The 18,510-nt window shown below is 53.1% G+C and overlaps 1 protein-coding gene across 2 annotated transcripts in view; it reads left to right on the top strand.

The window, feature by feature from the left end:
- The window catches only part of CORO2B (coronin 2B), a 131,983-nt gene that overhangs the window by 57,502 nt on the left and 55,971 nt on the right, over positions 1-18,510 (top strand). The window contains exon 2 of one of the 2 annotated variants that reach the window (XM_047861790.1): positions 11,723-11,923. The exons of the other annotated variant lie outside the window; for it this stretch is intronic. Coding sequence (XP_047717746.1) covers positions 11,723-11,923 — 201 coding nt within the window. The remainder of the gene's footprint in view (positions 1-11,722; positions 11,924-18,510) is intronic. 2 annotated transcript variants of the gene reach the window in all.

Genomic DNA, 18,510 nt, shown 5'->3' with positions numbered 1-18,510 from the left:
GCGCTGGCTTGGGGACGCCCGAATGAGCAGATCCCTCCACGGGGAAGGACCCCTGCAATGCAGGTGTTCCGGGGGCTGGGCCGGGAGTCCTGCACATGAGATCCCAAATCATCCTAAGCATCAGGCAGGACATTTCACGGGTGAGGTGCCTTTGGGGAGGGGTCTCCCCAGCTCAGCCTATAGCCTCAACTACCGAACAATATTTAAAAAAAAAAAAAAGTTGCTTAGCCTCACCTACCAAGAAACCAGAGGGCCGTGGAGCAGGGTGGGAGGAAAACCTCAGTGAAAACCTCAGTGGAAAGAGAATTGGGCTGAGAACCAGAAGGCTCAGGTGGAATCCCACCAGCCTTATTAAGCACTTACCTTGTGCTCCGAAGTCTAGGAATGCAGAATAAATCCCTCAAGGAACACATTAGGCCAACTCTTGGACTGACCCGCCCTACCGCAGGGTGGCTGTTAAGGGCAAATGATATCCCTTCAAGTACTTTTTAGGGTACAAATGGCTTTATATAGTAACTTTGGTTCACAAAGTGCTTCCACACTTGTCATTATATTTCACTGGGGCCTCACAGCTATCCTAGGGAAAATGGACGAATTCTATCCATTTCACAGATGGGGAAACTGAGACTCAGAAAAGCAAAGGTCACAGAACCGGGGCTTCCGAGGGCACAGTGCCCCTTGCACCGAAGCTTAGGGGCTTCCTTCGCTCCGGGATCACCTGGCAACTTTCTAGAAGGCAGAGTCTCAGGCAGCACCCACCCTGGACTTCCTGAATCACACGCTCTGGAATTGGGGCCCAGGGGGTTAGGCTTTAACAAGCCCTCACTCCAGGTTGAACCAGAACACTGCCTATCTGCAGACCACCTGGGATCTCACTAAACTGGAATTCTGCTTTAGTCCCAAGTGGGGCCCAGGATTCTGCATTTCTTTTTTTTTTTTTCAATTGTTTTTAATTTATTTTTGAGACAGAGAGAGAGAGCACAAGTTGGGGAGGTGCAGAGAGAGAGGGAGACAGAGGATCCAAAGCAGTCTCCACACTGACAGCAGAAAGCCTGATGTGGGGCTCGAACCCACAGACCGTGAGACCATGATCTGAGCCAAAGTCGGATGCCCCCAGGTAATACCCGTGCTGTCAGTCCACAGACAGCACAATGAATAGTGGGGATCACCTGCAGAGCTTCGTTCAAATACAGATTCCCTGGCCCCCCTCGCAGGGAGTGCGATCCGGAAGTGGAGCCCAGGAAGCTGAATTTCCATAGATACCCCAGGAGACTCTGAGATCGCTGGCCTGGGACTCACACTCTCAGGATCCCTTCTCTGGCGTTCAGGCTTGAGGACATCCACCCCAGCCTCGTTTTCAAAGGTTTTCCTCCTCCGCTCCCCGTCTCCACCAGCCCTGAACCACCCACTGATCCCCTGCCAAACTATGGGTTAAGGGGTGTGAGTGGGAGGCCATCCCTGAGCCAGTGGGGCCCTCCGTTCCTCAAAATAGGTCAGAAGTCTGGCACAGACCGGGCTCAGTGGCTGCAAATAGAAACCATCTGTTGGGCCTGGGCTTTGAGCTCCACTGCCCCTCCCTCACTGGGCAGAGGAATATAGAACCCCGGTGGTGGGTGGGTGCTTCTCTGGGCAAGGCCTGCCCACTCGGGACACTCCCACTGGGTCCGCATGCGGAGGAAATTGGCAGCCCCGTGGAATACACACCGTACCCCTTCACCCTTCCTCACCCTTCACCCCCAGCAGGCGTCTTGCAGTGTGGACCGGTCATCATCGTATCACCTTGCTGTGTGATCTTGGACAAATCCCTTTCCCATTCTGGGCCTTAGTCTCTGAAACGAGAGGCTGGGTTTTAGGGGACCCAAGGGTGCTTTTCTGCTCCGACAGGCTGTGTGGTTGGTTCCATGAAAGCCTTTGCGTGTCAGGACCCGCATGCAGGATAAAGCTGGGCCCATAGAGGGGCAGACATCTCCCCAGCTTGCTGCCCAGGTCGGATCTTACGAGTTGGGATCTTGTCCTGCAGATCCCCATGGGGGGATGGGCAAGGTTTGTGGTCTGGGAGCATCAGGGGAGCTTTTGGAGGCTATGAGGGGCAGTGACAGAGTCGCTTTTCCTTATTCCTTATCCCTTCATTCGTTCACGTGTTTACTAAACCTTTATCCATACCGTATTGAGCCTGATGGTGAGCCTTGGAAAAATGAGGAAGGACGAGACAGAATCCCTGCCCTCGGTAACATCCAGCGAGATTGGGGAGCAAACACGGGTGTGAGATCGGAGTTCCGATCCCACGTCGGCCCTCGCTGTCAGTGCGAGGAGGCCAGGGAAAGGGGAGCACAGGACAGAATCTGGGAGCTTCAGGAAAGACTTCCCAGCTCGGGAGCCATCCTGAGGGCGGTGGGAGGCTGTCCTGAAGAGCCAGGAGCAGCGCAGGCCGGCAGCCTCCTCCTCACGTGTCCGGTCCCGCTCAGCGGAACAGGAAAGACGGCAGGGATTCGGGGCAGAAGCCTGCTCCAGGAATAGACTGCACGTCTGGCCAGACTTGCGTTGGGTGACAGGCAGCGTGCAGCCTCTATGGGATGCTATCTGTATCCTCCCATCTGCAGGCTGTTGAGAAGGTGCCGTCCCAACCAAGTTCATTCCCGCTTTGACCTGCTCTCTGAGGGAGGGAGACAGGACAGAGCGGGGAGGGATCCCATTGCACGGCGGAGGAGGGCTTGCGCGAGAGGCTCTGGGAGCCGGTGGGAGCGCCGGCCCGGCACTCAGGCCTTCCACATCTGCTGGGGGTGGAGAGAAGGTCATTGGGATGACCCCAGACCATGGCCTTCCCGGTCCCTCTACATTCTTTCTGGTCAGAACTATTGAGTCAGTAACTATTGGGTCAGTAACTATTGGGAGATTCAGTTTGATTATTAGCCTCTACTAAGATGTGACTTCTGGGGGCCAAGAAAGATTCTACCGCCGCTGTCCGATCGAGTTTTTTGCGATGATGAAAATGCTCCGTAATCTGTCCTGCTCAGTGTGTTGGCCGCTAGCCACACATGGCTACTGAGCACTCGAAATGTGGTTAGTCCGACTAAGAAACTGAATTTTTAATTTGATTTTATTTAAAGTTTTTTCGATGTTTATTTATTTTTGAGAGAGAGAGACAGAGCATGAGCAGGGGAGGGGCAGAGAGAGAGGGAGGCAACAGAATCTGAAGCAGGCTCCAGGCTCCGAGCTGTGAGCACAGAGCCCGACACGGGGCTCGAACCCACAGACCGTGAGATCATGACCTGAGCCGAAGTCAGACGCTCAACCGACTGAGCCACCCAGAGGGCCCAGAGCTGTTTGTATTCAAGCCGAGAAGGAAGCTGGGAGCACCTTCATGCTATGGGTTGGGACTGCACTTTGGAACCCTGGGGCTACGTAGAAGTTAATTTGAGAACCTCTGGTGTGAGGAACATGCCAGAAACCTGCATTCCAGCTCAGGTCATGATCCCAGGGTTGTGGGTTAAAGCCCACATGCTGAGCATTGGAGCTTACTTAAGATTCTCTCTCTCTCTCTCTCTCTCTCTCTCTCCCTCTCCCCCACTTGTGCACTCTCTCTCTCTCAATACATACACACATACATACATACGTAAGCAAATAGTTCCAACTTTGCCTGTTTATTACCCTGTGTGTCCAGTCCCGGGTTCGGGAAAGCAGAGCCAGCTCAGAAATGGAGGAGGGCCAGGTGACCAGCATGCAGGCTCAGGGCCCCCACACGTTGTGGGCACCTCTCCCCTGTGTCCTCACGTCCCGTCCTCACAGAGATTTGGGATGGAGGTGTGGCTGATGCCCACGTTGCACAAAGAGGCCACTGATCCGGGAGAAGGAAGGCGGCTCGTCCCACGTCACACAGCCCGTGATTCCAACAAGACTGAATGTGTCAGCCTTTCTCTGGCAGCACGTGGCCAGAAAGTGGCTCTCCCGTAGATCCCGATGGGCCAGCGCAGATCCCCGTGGCCTCCTGGGCTCTCTGGCTGACCGCTCTCCCCCAAGGACGCAGCCGCGAGCTCCCCCCTCACCTGAGTCGGAGACGTTTTTGTGTTCCAGTTAAAGGACTACATTTCAGTCACCATCATCTAGAAAATGTACCCACTGGCCACAATAAATCATTTCTAGGATCGGAGGACAGGATACAATTTGCTTCCATGTGGAATGTACATAGTGATTATCTCAGAGGAGAAAAAAGCCAGCCTCCATTTCTTAAGAGGCTACAAGGGCCATTCAGCTGCGAAATGAATGCTCCTTCCTTCCGGGCCCTCCTCCTCTCGGAGGGAGACCGGGATGGCACTGGGCCCAGGGAGAGGCCGCCAGGGAGCAGGCCCAGCAGCTGTGCACATCTGGAGGCCAGAACCTCTCCCTCCCTCCTCCTGACCCTCAGCCCAGCCCCCTCCTCCTCCTCCTCCTGGCGGATCCTGGCCTCCCCAAGTAAACACTTAATTGAGGTCAGAGCCTCTCCCTTACAGGAGAAGGGGAGAGGCTGGGCCTGGTGTTTGGCAAGCATCTGCCCTGTGCCAGTCACCTTGTATTTGGTGACTTCATCGCATCCGGTGAGCTGGGAGACATTATTTGCATTTTACGGATAGACAAACTGATGCTCAGAGAGGTTGAGCGACTGGCGTAAAGTCACACAGCTGACAAATAGTAACTTTTGGATTCTTTCTGACTCCCGAGCTCTGCCTACTCTGTAGTTTCTTTATACTTTTGTGTAGTGCCCTGTGTTATACGGAGCGAGGGCGAGGGGATGTGAGTTTAGAGAGAGGCCAAAGGGAAAGAAGATGAGTCCTAGATTGGAAAGAACAGTAGACTGAGAGTCAAAAGTTCTTGGCTGGTCTTGGCCCTGCCACGTTCATAGCTTGTGACTTCGGGCTAGTCTCTTAACCCCCCTGAGCCTCAAATTAGTCACATACGTACTGTATATTTTCAGTGAGGTTATGGTATCTGCCCATTGGTCAGCTGGGGCAGAGGGAGGAGAACGAGGTGGTGTCTAGATTGGGCCATGGCTATGACGTGGGGGGGGCTTCTTGGGGTGGTGCTGCGGGCACTGGTCGCCTTGCTGATACTGTGCCGTCAGCAGCAAGGGACTCGCGGAGCCCTAGACGGAGAGCTGTACTGAATTCAGAGGCTTTGGCCTCCTGGTGACAAGGAGCCCAGAGGAGATGGGGCTGTGTGATCGGCAGGACAGACACGCTGCAAGGAAGGCCGTGGACCTAGAGGCACTAGTGGGGAGGGGGGCTTAAGGACCGACCTTCATCCTGTGGGCAGGAGTGGGGCATCCGTTTGAAAAGGAAACTCAAGACCTCAGTAAGCTGAAGTCAGCTCTGGCGTGAGGTTCCTGAGGGAGGCTCCACCGTGTCGCATCCAGGAAACCGGGCAGTTGTGCCTGACCTTGGCTCCTGCCCTCCCCCCATCCTATGAGCTTATTCAACCAGGGTCACTGTGAGGCTCCTGCTGGACAGGATGGTCCAGGGCCGGGCCGGGGCTGGGGTGTGGCGGTGCGGGGGACAGAAGGAGTTGGCTGACCAGGGAGCTCACAAGCTAGCAACAGGAGAGAGAAAAATCCTGGCCAGGGTGACAGAACCATGACCCTTGCTGGCCACTCTGACCCCAACGCCCGTTTCTGTTACAACACAATGTCTTTCACAGAGGAGCTCTGTGATCTCATCTTGGGGCCAGAAGACCATTTTTCCACATCACCCTGATCACAGGTCATCCACCGGAATCTCGAACCCTTCCAGGGTTGGGAAGCTCACTACTCATCAAGGCAGCTTCCTTTTCCACTGCAGGCAGCCTTAACCATGAAGAAAGGCGTCCTTTTTAAGGAGCTCCAATGTGTCTCAGTCTGTGCTGATTGCGCTTGAAAGGTTCAGAGAGGGAGTGTGCGTCCCACCCTCACTAGAATTAGCTGGGGGGATCCACCAGGATCAAGGCTGTGCTTGGGGGTCAGGGGGTGAAGGGAAGAGGGCCAGATTGTAGCTCATCTCTTGGCCGCCGTACTGATTTCCCTTTGAAGTCTGGGCAGCTCCTCCACCCCAGCCTGGGCATGGCCCCCTCCTCAGGCAGAAGAGGGAGGAGTGTTTTCTGTTCCCTTGCCTGCACACGCATGCAGCTGACCTCAGAGTGAAGTCAGCCCCTTAGTAACTGCGGGTGGAAAGGTCAGCCCCCCGGGGCCCGCGGTCCACCACCCTTCAGAACAAACCCTCAGCGCACCCAGCCGGTCCCTCACCGCTCTCTGTCGGACCGGGTGCTTGGCACCCGTTGCCTCTGCCTTCTCCTCTCCATCCTCGCCCCCACCAAAGCCAAGCAACGAGTAACAGGGCCATCTTTAACCTGAATCAAATCAAAGCTTTCCTCCTGACTCCTAAAGCTTGCAGAGAATACAGGAATGACTTTGAAGCTGTCACAAAGCAACATGTGACAGATCTCTGGAACGTTTTATAACACAACTAACTTGGTGTCTTCAAAAACTCAGTGCCGTTAAAAAAAAAAAAGAAAGAAAGAAAACAAAAAAAAAAAGATGACGGGGATGTTCTAGATGGAGAGGAGGCAAAAGATCACCACCAAATGAAACACGTGGGAGCCACGTGGCTCCCGTCCTGGTTGTTCACAATATGGGAGAGCTGTAAAAGGCATTTGGGAGCACTTTGAGTATAGGCTGGGTCTTAGATGGTATTGAGAAACTGTTAATTTTCCTAGATGTGATCGTGGTAAAATGTGCTTGTGTAGGAAATTGTCCTCCTTTGTAGGAAATGCATGCTGACGTAATAAGGGGACAAGAGTCATGTTGTTTGCAACCTCCTTTCAAGTGATTCCGCAAAAGAAAAAAAAAAAAAAGACATGTGCATGTGTGCGTGCACACACACACACGGGGAGAGAGAAAGAAATGTGGCAAAATGTTAATGATAATTAACCTAGGTGATGGGTGATTATTTTACCATTCTCCCAACTATTTTTTTTAATATTTATTTGTTTTTGAGAGAGAGAGAGAGACAGAGCATGAGCAGGGGGAGGGGCAGAGAGAGAGGGAGACACAGAATCAGAAGCAGGCTCCAGGCCCCGAGCCGTCAGCACAGAGCCCGACGCGGGGCTCGAACTCACGAACCGTGAGATCGTGACCTGAGCCGAAGTCGGACACTTAGCCGACTGAGCCACCCAGGAGCCCCCCAACTATTTTTACGTATTGAAATCTTTCATCATAAATGGTTTGAGCAAACCTGATCTGGGCTGTAGAGTCAGGAAGGCAAGAACAGGTTCGAGTCGCCTCGTGGGCTTGCCAACTGTCTGAAGCTGGGCTGGGTTGTTTCCCAGCCTGTACAAGGACAGCCGTAGTTCCTGCCCACAGGGATTGTGCACGGCCCCCGTGCTGCCTCCGTGCCTGGTACAGGTGGATGGCCTCTGCCCCCGTGAAGCCCACAGTGACATCCCCCTTCCCTGATGTCCAATTCCCATGGCACTTACGTTCCACAGTCTGTTTGCCACCACACGACGGTTAGATTACCGTGAACTTGTCAGGCACCGGTTTCATTTCCTCCATACTTGAAAGCAGAATATGAGTTGCTGCTCTCCTGGACGCCCCTCAATAGCCTGGGCCCACAGGAGCAGCAGTGGTGTCTTGAATGGGACTTACACCTATGTTATCTCCTTTTGATCCTTATTAAACAACCACATAAAATCACAAACTACGGATCTTGTTTTAGAGCTGGAGCACCTGACGCTCAGAGAGGCACAGTGTTTTTCCCAAGGCTTAGCGGGAGTCAGACTGGGGAATGGAAACCCAGGACCGCAGACGCCCGGTCCAGCCCCCTGCCGTGCACGCTTGCTGTGGGTTTTGAGTGAGGTGAGGCCGCAGGCACAGTGATGAGGACCACGCGGGCCCCCGGCCCTTCTGAAGGCCTAGCCGAGAGGAGAGAATGTCTTTGGAGATCCGGCCCCAGCCTACCAGCCAGTGGGAAGAGGCCAGTGCCGGGCTTGTGGAGAACAAAGCCCTTGGAAAGACACTCTCCTCTCTTCCCAGGAAGCAGGCTTACATCATTCTAGGGCCTGCTGGGGCCCAGCCCCGGGAGACAAGCTCGTGGGAAGAACAGGCCTTCCGAGTGCAGGCCCCAAGCCCCGAGGGTTGGGCTCTGGACCCTCAGGCTGCAGCATCCAGCTCAGAAACACTAGCTGGGCTATGAGGGACACCAGTGGGATGTGTTTAAGAACACAGGTATGCCCACCAGGGGCCTTGACCACAAAGGCCTCTTTGTATACACCCCGAGGGATGCAGCACCGGGGAGATGGGGGGAGGGAAGAAAGGGCAGAGAGTGGGACAGCGCAGAAAGGGGAGGAGGCAGGAGGAGAGGAGAAGGGAGTGGAGATGAAGTCACATGGGAGGACAGACCTAGGTACAGCCAGCACCCGTGGGCTCCACCGGGGGTAACGTGAGTGTTGTGGGAAAGGCTCCAGAGAGCCCGTCAGGTCAGCTTGCCTGTCGCCGGAGCTTGAATGTCGCCGGAGCTCTGGGACTCGGCGTTTCTCAGGAGGCCCGTGTGGATCTGCCCGGCCATGGCAGACACAGGCTGGGGGCCCTGAGGACCTGGGCGCAGGCCCCACGCCTGAGCATGTTGGGGTCTGGGGGAGAAGCGGGGAGTGCAGGGTGGGGGACTGCACAGAGCCCAGCCCTTCCTCTCTCCTGCCTCACTTTCTGCTCTATCAAGTGAGCATCCAGAGGGATGCTGGGGCTGTGCTGTGCACGTCACGGCAGTTTGGCATTGACTCCTCCGCACACGTGGAGGTAGCGGGGATTATTACCCTCCTTTATATAAGAGCCGACAGAGGTATAGCACAGAGAGGTTAAGTGGCTTGCCCAAGTCACACAGCTAGGCAGCAGCAAAGGTGGCAGTGTATCTGGGGCTGTGTGGCTCCTGGTCTGGTCCTTGTTACCCTTCATCCTCACAGCGACCCGTGAGGCCCTGCAGTGAGGTCTGAACTGGGGAAGAGTTTAGTGCTGGGCTGTCATCGACGGGCCTGGCTCAGCCCATCCCAGGTGCCAGGCCGTGGGCTGTGCTTGGAGCGGAAAGAGAAATTGTCGTCTTGCTCGCCAGACGTGGGCTAGGAAGTGGCTCCCGGGACCTTGCGGTCTGGGGGAGACTGAACTGCACGCTAACTGTCTACCCCGCACCCAGGGAGGGGCTGGGCCTGTCACCGGGCCGGGTGCCCAGCAGGTCTCCCCATGGCATCCAGGACTCACGTGGACTACCCAGGAAGAGCAGAAACCAGTCTTCAGTCTGGCTCAGAGGCCTTGGGGGAAGAGAGAGCTCGTGACACGTGGAGACTAGTTGCTCAGGGAGAGGTGCTGGCCGTCCAGGGGCTCTGAGGAGTCCGGGGCTGTTGAGTCGGTCCCCGAAGGCTAAGTCGGTCCCCGTAGGCTGGGCAGGGAAGAGGGGTGAAGGCCGGGAATGCACCAGCATGGAACAGGAGTTGGAATTTCTCTTTCTTTCTCTTTCATGGGAACTGTGGAATCTAGAATGTTCCAGTGGAAGGGACAGAGCAATTCCTAGCACTCCCATATCAGACTGGATTTTTGCCAGGTCTATGCTATGGTTTTCATACTGTATTTTTTTTTTTAATTGATTCATTATTTTTTAACTTAGCCTTATTAGCAGTAATATCTGTGAAATCGTAGATTTGGCATGCAAGTTATATTATTTCTAACGCGAATTAAAATAAACACGTAACTACTAAAATTTAAAACTTCATCTCTGTACCATGTAAGGGGATCGTGAGTGACCACCTGGGACCCCACTCTGGGCATCGCTGACGTAATCCTGACACGGAATTGATGCCTTGAGAGTGGAGGGGGCTTCCCCAAGATCATGCAGCCAGGAGTGCTGACCAGGCTCCCATCTGGGCTCAGTGCCCTTGCCCTCCAGCGGGACTTTGTCGTGACCAGTCCTGGCAAACTTGGGCAGGGACCAGAGAAGGCAGATGGAGTGGGTGGCAGTGTGGGCAGAGGCTGGGAGGGAGGGAGGGAGGGAGAGAGGGAGGGAAGAGTGGCAAGCAGGGAGAAGGCCCCTTGGAGTGTGGAGTGATCTGGGCAGCGGAGAAGGTAGGGGTGAGGTGGTTCAGGGAGCGGGTGGGAAGAGGATTTGTTGGCAGGTGAGGAACCTTCCCTGAGATTCCCTGAGATTCTCAGAGATTCTCTTCCCCGAGATTCTCCTTATTGGATCTGAACTCCTTCCTTCAGTGAAGAGACCTTTACGGCTGAGCTCCTGGCGTTATTTAAATCAAATGCAAAGTTTTGTTTTCCAGTTCCCAGAGCTGGTATCCTGATTCTGCGGTAGTGCTTCCTTTTGTGTTGACTTCCCTTGGAAATTTCCTGTAAGGATACTACCCTTGCCTCTTTCTGTCCTGAGATGGGGTAGGAGACATCAGGAGATTTGGCAACAAGGGGAAGGCATTGATGATGGCAAAGTTGGGCCAGAAGCATGTTCATTTACACAGCACTGTTGAGCTCCAGCTGCGTGCCAGGCCCCAGCTGGGGACTTGCGTGTGGCCCGTCGCACGTAGAGACATGTCCACCAAGAGCACTCCTATGTGGGCTCCATCTGTGATGATGCCCATTTATAGGGCTTTCCCCTAGGAGGCGCCATCTTGTAGCGAAGCTGGAGTCCGCTGTGGGCTGCCCACTCAGTCTTCTACGCACCTATGTGTGTGCCTCTGCGTTCTTGGCTGCATGGCACGGGACACGCATGCAGTAGGGGCCAGCTGGTCGGTCGGTTGGAGCCTGTGTCATCAATGGTGGGTAGCGAGGGGCTGGGAGGGGCACCACTCCCTTGTCTAGAACAGAGGGGCTCTCAAACTTCCATGTGCCTCTGTCTCACGGTGTGTTTCCTGCAGGTGGGAGGAAAGCTGAATTAAAATGCCAATTTCTGGCCCCAGCCCCCAAATACTGGATTCAGTAGGTCTGGACTGGGACCCAGGGGTCAGCATTTCTCATAAATGTTGTACGAGGCTCAGATGATTTTGATACAGGTGATCCTTGGACCACGCGTTGAGAAACTTTGCTCCGAAGGGTAGGCTGGGATAGGAAAGAGTCTCAGATTGCCAATCGGGAGACCTGTGTTCAGGGCTCTGCTTATTAGCCGTGTGGCCTGGGACAAGTCACTTAACTTCTCTGTGCCTGGTGATGATGGTGAGATATAGGACTAAGAGATTTCTGAGGGTGCATTTGTGGATTAGAAGCTCTAGAGAGAACCAGAGGGGGGGATGGTAATGGATGGTTGTGTCTTTGCACCTAAAGGGGGGCATCCCCCCCACCCTCCACTTTTGTGGACACCCAGCCTCCTCTGTCTGTACCTCCCATACTGAATTGAGCACCGTCTTTGACATACAAAAGGCAGCCCATACGTGTTGTTGGGTGAACGGTCTGCTCTGTCACATGCCATGTCCCTCGAAAGTGAAAGGACCTTACATCTTGTCTGGAGGGTGGGATGGGAGTGTGTAAAAAGACAAGAAATGTGTGAGTACCCTCATGCCAGTCTTTGCTCTTGCAAGAGTTTGCTGTGACAGTAAGTCCTCCAGCATGGGGCGGGGCACACAGGGGGCCCTGCATTCTCAGAGGCCCCTTCCCTTGTCTCCACGTCCCTCCACCCAGTGCCCAGGCCAGGCCCTTCCAGAAGCAGTGACCTGCCTGACCCTTGTCTCTCCTGGTCCCTCACAGATGTCCTGGCGTCCACAATACCGCAGCTCCAAGTTCCGGAACGTCTATGGGAAGGTGGCCAACCGGGAGCACTGCTTCGACGGTATCCCCATCACCAAGAATGTGCACGACAACCACTTCTGTGCTGTCAATGCCCGCTTCCTGGCCATTGTCACCGAGAGCGCGGGAGGTGGCTCCTTCCTGGTCATCCCGCTGGAGCAGGTAGGACCCGCACCTCCCTAGCGCCGGCTGTGGCCCAGAGCAGGGAGAAGCCCTTCTTGGTCACTGTTGAGCCTGTTGCCTCCATTTCCCTCTGCACCATCACCCTCCGCCCCGCCATTTTGCTTCCTCGTCATGTGTCGGGTGGCTGTGCCCTCCCCAGGGTTTTCCTGAGGTTCGCCAGAACAGGTGCAGGCCAGGATCCCGGAGACCTGAGATCTGTTCCCAACACTTCCCCAAAGATTGTTCCCGGAAGCGCTCGGACAAGTCACTTCCCTTCGGATACATGGGGTTCCCGTTAACTGGGGACTGGGACATCGGATCTCTGGGTGACCCCCAAGACCAGGTCCGGCGCTGCCATTGTGTATCCCGGACGCCCTTTTGGTTTGGAGGTGGGCAGGGTGAAGACCCAGCCATAGGCACGCAGGGCGGCTGCAAAAATGACACACTCATTAAAAAAACATTTCAAGCTCTCTGCTGAGAGGCTGGAAATAATTTATCTTCTCCCTCGTCCCCACTTCCCATCTAAAGGTTTTCCTCCTTCTGTGGCCGCCTTTGTGAATATAGCCAATTAAATCTGCAAAACCTAGATCATGAAATTTTGAAGCTCTGCGTTCAGGCAGAGTCCCTGGAGGCCCGTGGGAGGTCACGCGCCTCAGGGAAAGTGCTCGCTGTCAGTCTCGCTTGTTTATGGCTGAGCTCTCCCTCGCCGGCCTGACTCATCTCTACTCCCACCCTCCGCCAAACCACTCAGGGGAGGAGCGGAAGGAAGCGTCAGTTCTCAAAATCCGCCGTCAGTTGGCGGTGGAGGATGGATTTTTCCAGTCTCTCCTACCCACGGTAGGAGAACACAGATTTGGGAAAGCCGTAGGCCACGTCCTCCCCCCACTAAAAGGGGCAGCTGCAGTGACACTGAGGACATGGCCCTGGTGGCGGGAAGCCTGGATTCTGGTGGGCTTTGCCACTTGCCAGCCACGCGATCTCAGGCACGTCACCTAACCTCTCGGCACCTTAGCTTCACCTAATGGCAAAACGGGGATGCTGAATCCTCCCCCGTCTACGTGCGTGATGTTGGCATGGACTGGGATAGTAGGTATGGAAGCTCTTTGTGGACCACATAGCATAGGAAAGGCGTTTGGGGACTTTCCTGGCAAAATCGTTAGCTCTGCTCACGGACTTTGCCCACAGATGCCCACAACAACTCTTAACACGTTCGAAAGGATTCTGAAATGTAGCTCGTCTCCCCTCTCGAACCAGATGGGCTCAGATCTCCGTCTACTTACGGGACCAGCTAAACTCCAGCCACGTTTGGGTTGGTCCCAACTGGGGCTCAAGCCCATTGCTGGCACCCCTGCGATACTCCACAGTATGTGTGGCTTGCAAAGGACAATAGTCAGTGGCTCACACTGTAACAGAAATTAATTCCAGATGTGTTAAAGATCTAAACATTAAAAGAAAAGAGAAAGGAGACAAGAGAGAAAAGAAAACGCTGCAAGTATATTACAGGAAATGGAGAGTATCTTTTTATTATTTTTTTTAATGTTTATTTTTTTGAGAGAGAGAGAGAGAGACAGAGTGCAAGCAGGGGAGGGGCAGAGAGAGAGAGAGGGAGACAGAATCTGAAGCAGGCTCCAGACTCTGAGTTGTCAGCCACAGAGCCTGACGTGGGGCTCGAACCCACAAGTGAGATCATGACCTGAGCCGAAGTCTGATGCTTAACCGGCTGAGCCACCCAGGTGCCCCGGCGAGTATTTTTTTTAATCATGCAATAATAAGGAAAGGATTTCTAAGCAAGACAAGAATCCCCAAACCATAAAGGAAATGATGAATAGATTGGAACAAAAAAAAATTTTTTTAAGGTAAAGTTTCTATACTGCAATGAGACAGGGAAAATTTAAGGCAAGCCACATCACTGATACAGGATTGGTGCTATATAACAGACAACAGATCCATGTTCAGAATAGAGAAGGGGCCCAGAAAAACCAATGAGAAAAAGAACCCAGTAGAAAACAGGCAAACAATATGAAAAAGTAGTTCACAGAAGATGAAAATCAGTCTTTTAACCTACTAAAATAGGAAAAGATATAAAAGTATAATCATCTTTGGTATTTCAAGGCTGTGACGGAACACATTCTTAGTGTACTTGATGTATTTACGTCAAACTTACAGGTAGCTTGGCAGTAACCATTAGCATGTAAACACGCATATCCACTGGCCCAGCAATCCCACTTCAGGGAATCCGTCCAACAGAAACAGTCTCAAGTATACAAAAAAAAAAAAAAAAAAAAATGTTTGCAACATTCTTCAGTGCTCGATCTTTTTTACGATTATTTTATTTCCTACAGACAGAAAATTTCTCTCTCAAATTGCTTAAAAGTTTCTGAACTCTTCCTCTCAGTTTCTACAGTGGTACCAACGAGTTTGCTATTGTCAGTAGAAGCACTGGTCTAGAATATGATCAGAATTTGTAAACATTTCAAGAACAGCAGGAAAAACAGGTACTCTGTATGGAGTGTGAGACTCTGGATGGAGATGATGTATCTGGACACATACGTATGTATTCCACGTACACAGAGCTTTTCAACTTTATTCGTTCGCGTTCTGTGATACGTTGTGTTTAAGGTGACTGATAACGGGCTGGCGGTGACTCACTCTGCCAGTTGGTTTCTGTTGTTTTCTCTGATTTCAGTAAGTTTTCACTCGACAGAAGTGCATGATGGTTCATGTAGCACTTTTATAATAGTGAAGATTGGAAGCAATCTGCAGGTCTATCAATAAGGAAATGTGTGAATGAATTTAGGGGACATCCACATGAAGGGAAGCTCTGCAGCCATCGCAACTGATGATGTAGGGGTACCTGGCTGGCTCAGTCAGTTACGCATCCGACTCTTGATTTGGGCTCAGGTCATGACCTTGCTGTTCTCGAGTTGGAGCCTTGCATTGGGCTCTGTGCTGACAGTGCAGAGCCTGCCTGGGATTCGGTCTCCTGTTTCCCTCTCTCTCTGCCCCTCCCCTGCTTGCTCTCTCTCCCAAAAACAAACATTTAAAAAAAATTTTTTTTTTCCAACGTTTATTTATTTTTGGGACAGAGAGAGACAGAGCATGAACGGGGGAGGGGCAGAGAGAGAGGGAGACACAGAATCGGAAACAGGCTCCAGGCTCTGAGCCATCAGCCCAGAGCCCGACGCGGGGCTCGAACTCGCGGACCGCGAGATCGTGACCTGGCTGAAGTCGGACGCTTAACCGACTGGGCCACCCAGGTGCCCCTTAATGTTTTGTATTTTAGAGAAAAAATAAATAAATAAATAAATAAAAGCAGTTTGTTGGCGGAAAGAGGGAGCCCTTGAGTTCTCAGAGGCGGTAGAGAGGGGCTCCGTTCGGCCCTCCATTATGTTTGTTGCAAATGTTTCCTCCCAGAGTTAACGCGTGCATGTAGCTTGCTGGAGAAAATGCTAGCAAGACGGAAGTATCTGCAGTGAGGGCAAGGGGTGTCGGTGGGGTGGGTGGCTGAAGCAACTCTTTGATCTAGGAGGTCCCCTTAGCTTGAGGCAGGACCGAGTGAGACCATGGGGAGCAGGGTCCACGCCCAGAGAGGAGGTCCTCGGGCATCAGGGCAAATGCCTCCCCTCCTCCGCTTCGTGGGCCAAGCCTGCCAGTCTCCTGCCCACTGTGGTCACGCCGAGCCTGCAGGCCTGGCCCAGCTGGGCTGGGGAGAGGCTTACAAACAATAACAATAATGCCAAGTTCAGAACCCTCTCATTATCTGTCAGCAGTAGAGAGGAGCTGTTCCACGTCGGTCGATTTTTGGAAGAAGGTTCTATTACTTTAGCGCCGGGTTTTCTTTCCCCTCAGTTTGACAGAAATCGCTCTAAAAACAGTTTCCTGAGTTTTTGAGTAGAAACGCCGAAAACATTTGGGCCCTTTCTTGGTGGATCCTAATCATGGCTTTGAGCATCAATTATGCGCTGTGGACCCATGAAGGCACACTTTTGTCCCTACTCGGACTGGCTCCAGGCTATTTCCTCCCCCCCCTCCCCCCAGCAACCAGCAGGCCACAGAACATTGTCTGCTTTTGTTGTTCTTTTCTTATCCGCCCCCCCCCCACGTCAGTTATCAGGTGGCCTTCCATTCCTTTCTTGTCTCTCTGAGAGGCTCAGGCCCAGTGAGAACAGCACTAGCCCGGGAACCCCAAATCCCCGTCCTGAGTGAAACTTCTGAGAGAGAGACCCCAGCCTCTTGGCCTAAGATTTCAGTATTTGTGACTGAAAACTTCTGCTGGGTAGGAAGCGTGGCCACAGCGACTCCAAACAGCGGCAGGAATGATGCCTTGCCTTTGTACAGCACTCTAGCCCAACAGAACCTGAAAATCAGTCCTCTTGGGCGGTAGAGAGCCATCTGCGTTTTACAGGTGGGGAAACCGAGGCTGCGGAAACGGGCCTACAGTTGGTCAGCGCGGGAGCTGGACCCGAAACCAGCTTACCAACTTCTGAATCCACACCCCTTTCCACTGCTCAGGACGCTGGTGAGCAGATAAGTTCTGGCTGGCAGATCTTGAAGAAGTGCGTTTGTCTTCCCTGGGGCTCTCGCTCGAGCTGCTGTTGTGAAGGCCGAAGGCTGTTTTTTCCCTAGTTAACATTCTGCCGCCAGCTCTGTCCTCTCTGGAGTGGAATGTTAAGCCGCAGATGGGGGAGCAATCAGCACCCTGATTGCCTGGCACAGCTGGAGGGGCCTTATGAATATTCCAGAGACCAGGCACTGTGCCCAGCGGCCTGATTAACCACTTGGGCCTCCCCAGGTGCACGGCCCCTTTCCTGCTGCAAGCCACCGCCTCCAGATCCCCGGCTGCAGGAAGGCCAAGCTGGAAGCAGAGTTTTTGCTTAGCCGGCTACCTGGTATCCCGAATGACAGCTGGTAGAAAGGAATGAAACCTGGCCTGGACATCAGGAGTCTGCGTCTCCCCGTAACCCAGTGGTTCTCAGTCCCGGCTGCATGCTAGAATCACCTGGGCGGATTTGCAGAGTCTCACGTAACTGCTGCTTTTGAATCTCACCTCAAGTCCCATGATGAACGTAGGGCTATTCTCCCCATTTTAAAGATGAAGAAACAGAGGCTCGGAGAAGTCAAGTGACTCCTTCAAGATCGCACAGCACACAAGTGGCTGTCCCAGCAGCGGGCCTGCCCACCTTCCAGAGGGTCAGGCAGAGGCGCGTCTGGACATGTGCCTTGTATTGTTGCTACCGTTGTTTGAATGTCTCCCAGGATGTCCTTGGACATTAATTCAACGGGTATTTTATGAGCTCCTCTGATTTGCCAATACCATTTGTCCATTCCCGCTGGAGGCCAGGAGAGCCAGGTATTTCCTAGATTCTGTGGGAAGCTTCCTGTCTGAAGGACCAAAGCAACAGTTTCGGTCAGCAGGAAGAGGTGGAGACAAGTGTCCTGGACCCAGAAACCAGACAAGATACTGTCGTTCCTTCAGTCACTGGGCTTGGACTGATCACCCAGCCCCATGCTGGGCACTGGGGCACTTGAGTTACATCCATCCTGGTCTCTGAGAGGCTCAGGGGGCATCCATTGGGGATCCAGGCAGGTGGGAGTTTCCTGAGAGGGTCCTACCCATGTATGTCTTGCTCAAGGAACCAACTCTGTGGTGCGTGGAGGAAGCTATCGAACGTGCCCGTCTTAACTCCTCCCTGCCAGCCGTTCACAATGATTGGGCATTATTCTCCAGAAACTGGGGCCCTGGTTTAAATTATGTTCAGATTTAGCTGCATATAATGAAAATAACCTGATTCTGGGACTGGGATGCTAGCCTTGGTCTCTAGGTGGGGGTCACTTCTACCCCCTTGTGCAAGTTCTATGCACCTGCCCCCCACTCCATGCCTGCTGAGGGTCAGTGACCTGGTGGCAAAACATTTCCCCCTTGAACTTGGGTCTGGGGTGTTGCATTCTTCACCCCCAGTCCAATCAGTGTGGCCTCTCTTGCTTTTTGTCCCGTCTTTGGTGTTCAAGGGTAGGGGGTCTTAACCAGAGCTACTGCTCCCCATCTTCCCAGCCCCACAAGAGTAAGTGGTAGAGGTGGGCTTGAGCAGGAATGGTAGCAAAACTCCACAAGGTGTCTCAGGGAAGAGAGCAGAGCCCGGAGCAGAGAGCAACACAGGATGGGCAGCTAAGAGATCAGGCTCTAGAAGCAGGCAGACCTGGCTTGAATCTCTGCCTTGCCACTTAGTTGCTGTGTGACCTTAGGTGAGTCAGTTGACCTTCCCGTGCCTTAGTTTTCCCTTCTGAAAAATGATTAGGTTAGGCCACATGCTTTCTCTCGTTCAGTTTAGCTGTCATGCTCTCTTCCCTTCTAACACCGTTTTGTTTGAATATGTCCTCACCAGTGTGCTGCTGGTAGGCTCTGTGCAAAATACAAGAATAGCTCCTTCTCATTCCACAAGACTCAACTCAAATGAGGCCAGTTCCATAAAGCTTTCCCCATCCCACTACCCACCCAGAGGCATTCTGTGATCATGGGTATTAGGGTACTTCCTAAATGCTTCATTATTTTCTAAATAATTAGTGTATCCATCTATTTTTTAATCTCC

This window comes from Prionailurus viverrinus, chromosome B3 (assembly GCF_022837055.1).
Source record: "Prionailurus viverrinus isolate Anna chromosome B3, UM_Priviv_1.0, whole genome shotgun sequence".
Classification (NCBI taxonomy): Eukaryota; Metazoa; Chordata; class Mammalia; order Carnivora; family Felidae; genus Prionailurus; species Prionailurus viverrinus.
Note: the sequence above shows the minus strand (reverse complement) of the source record. Positions and strands in the feature narration are given on the sequence as shown.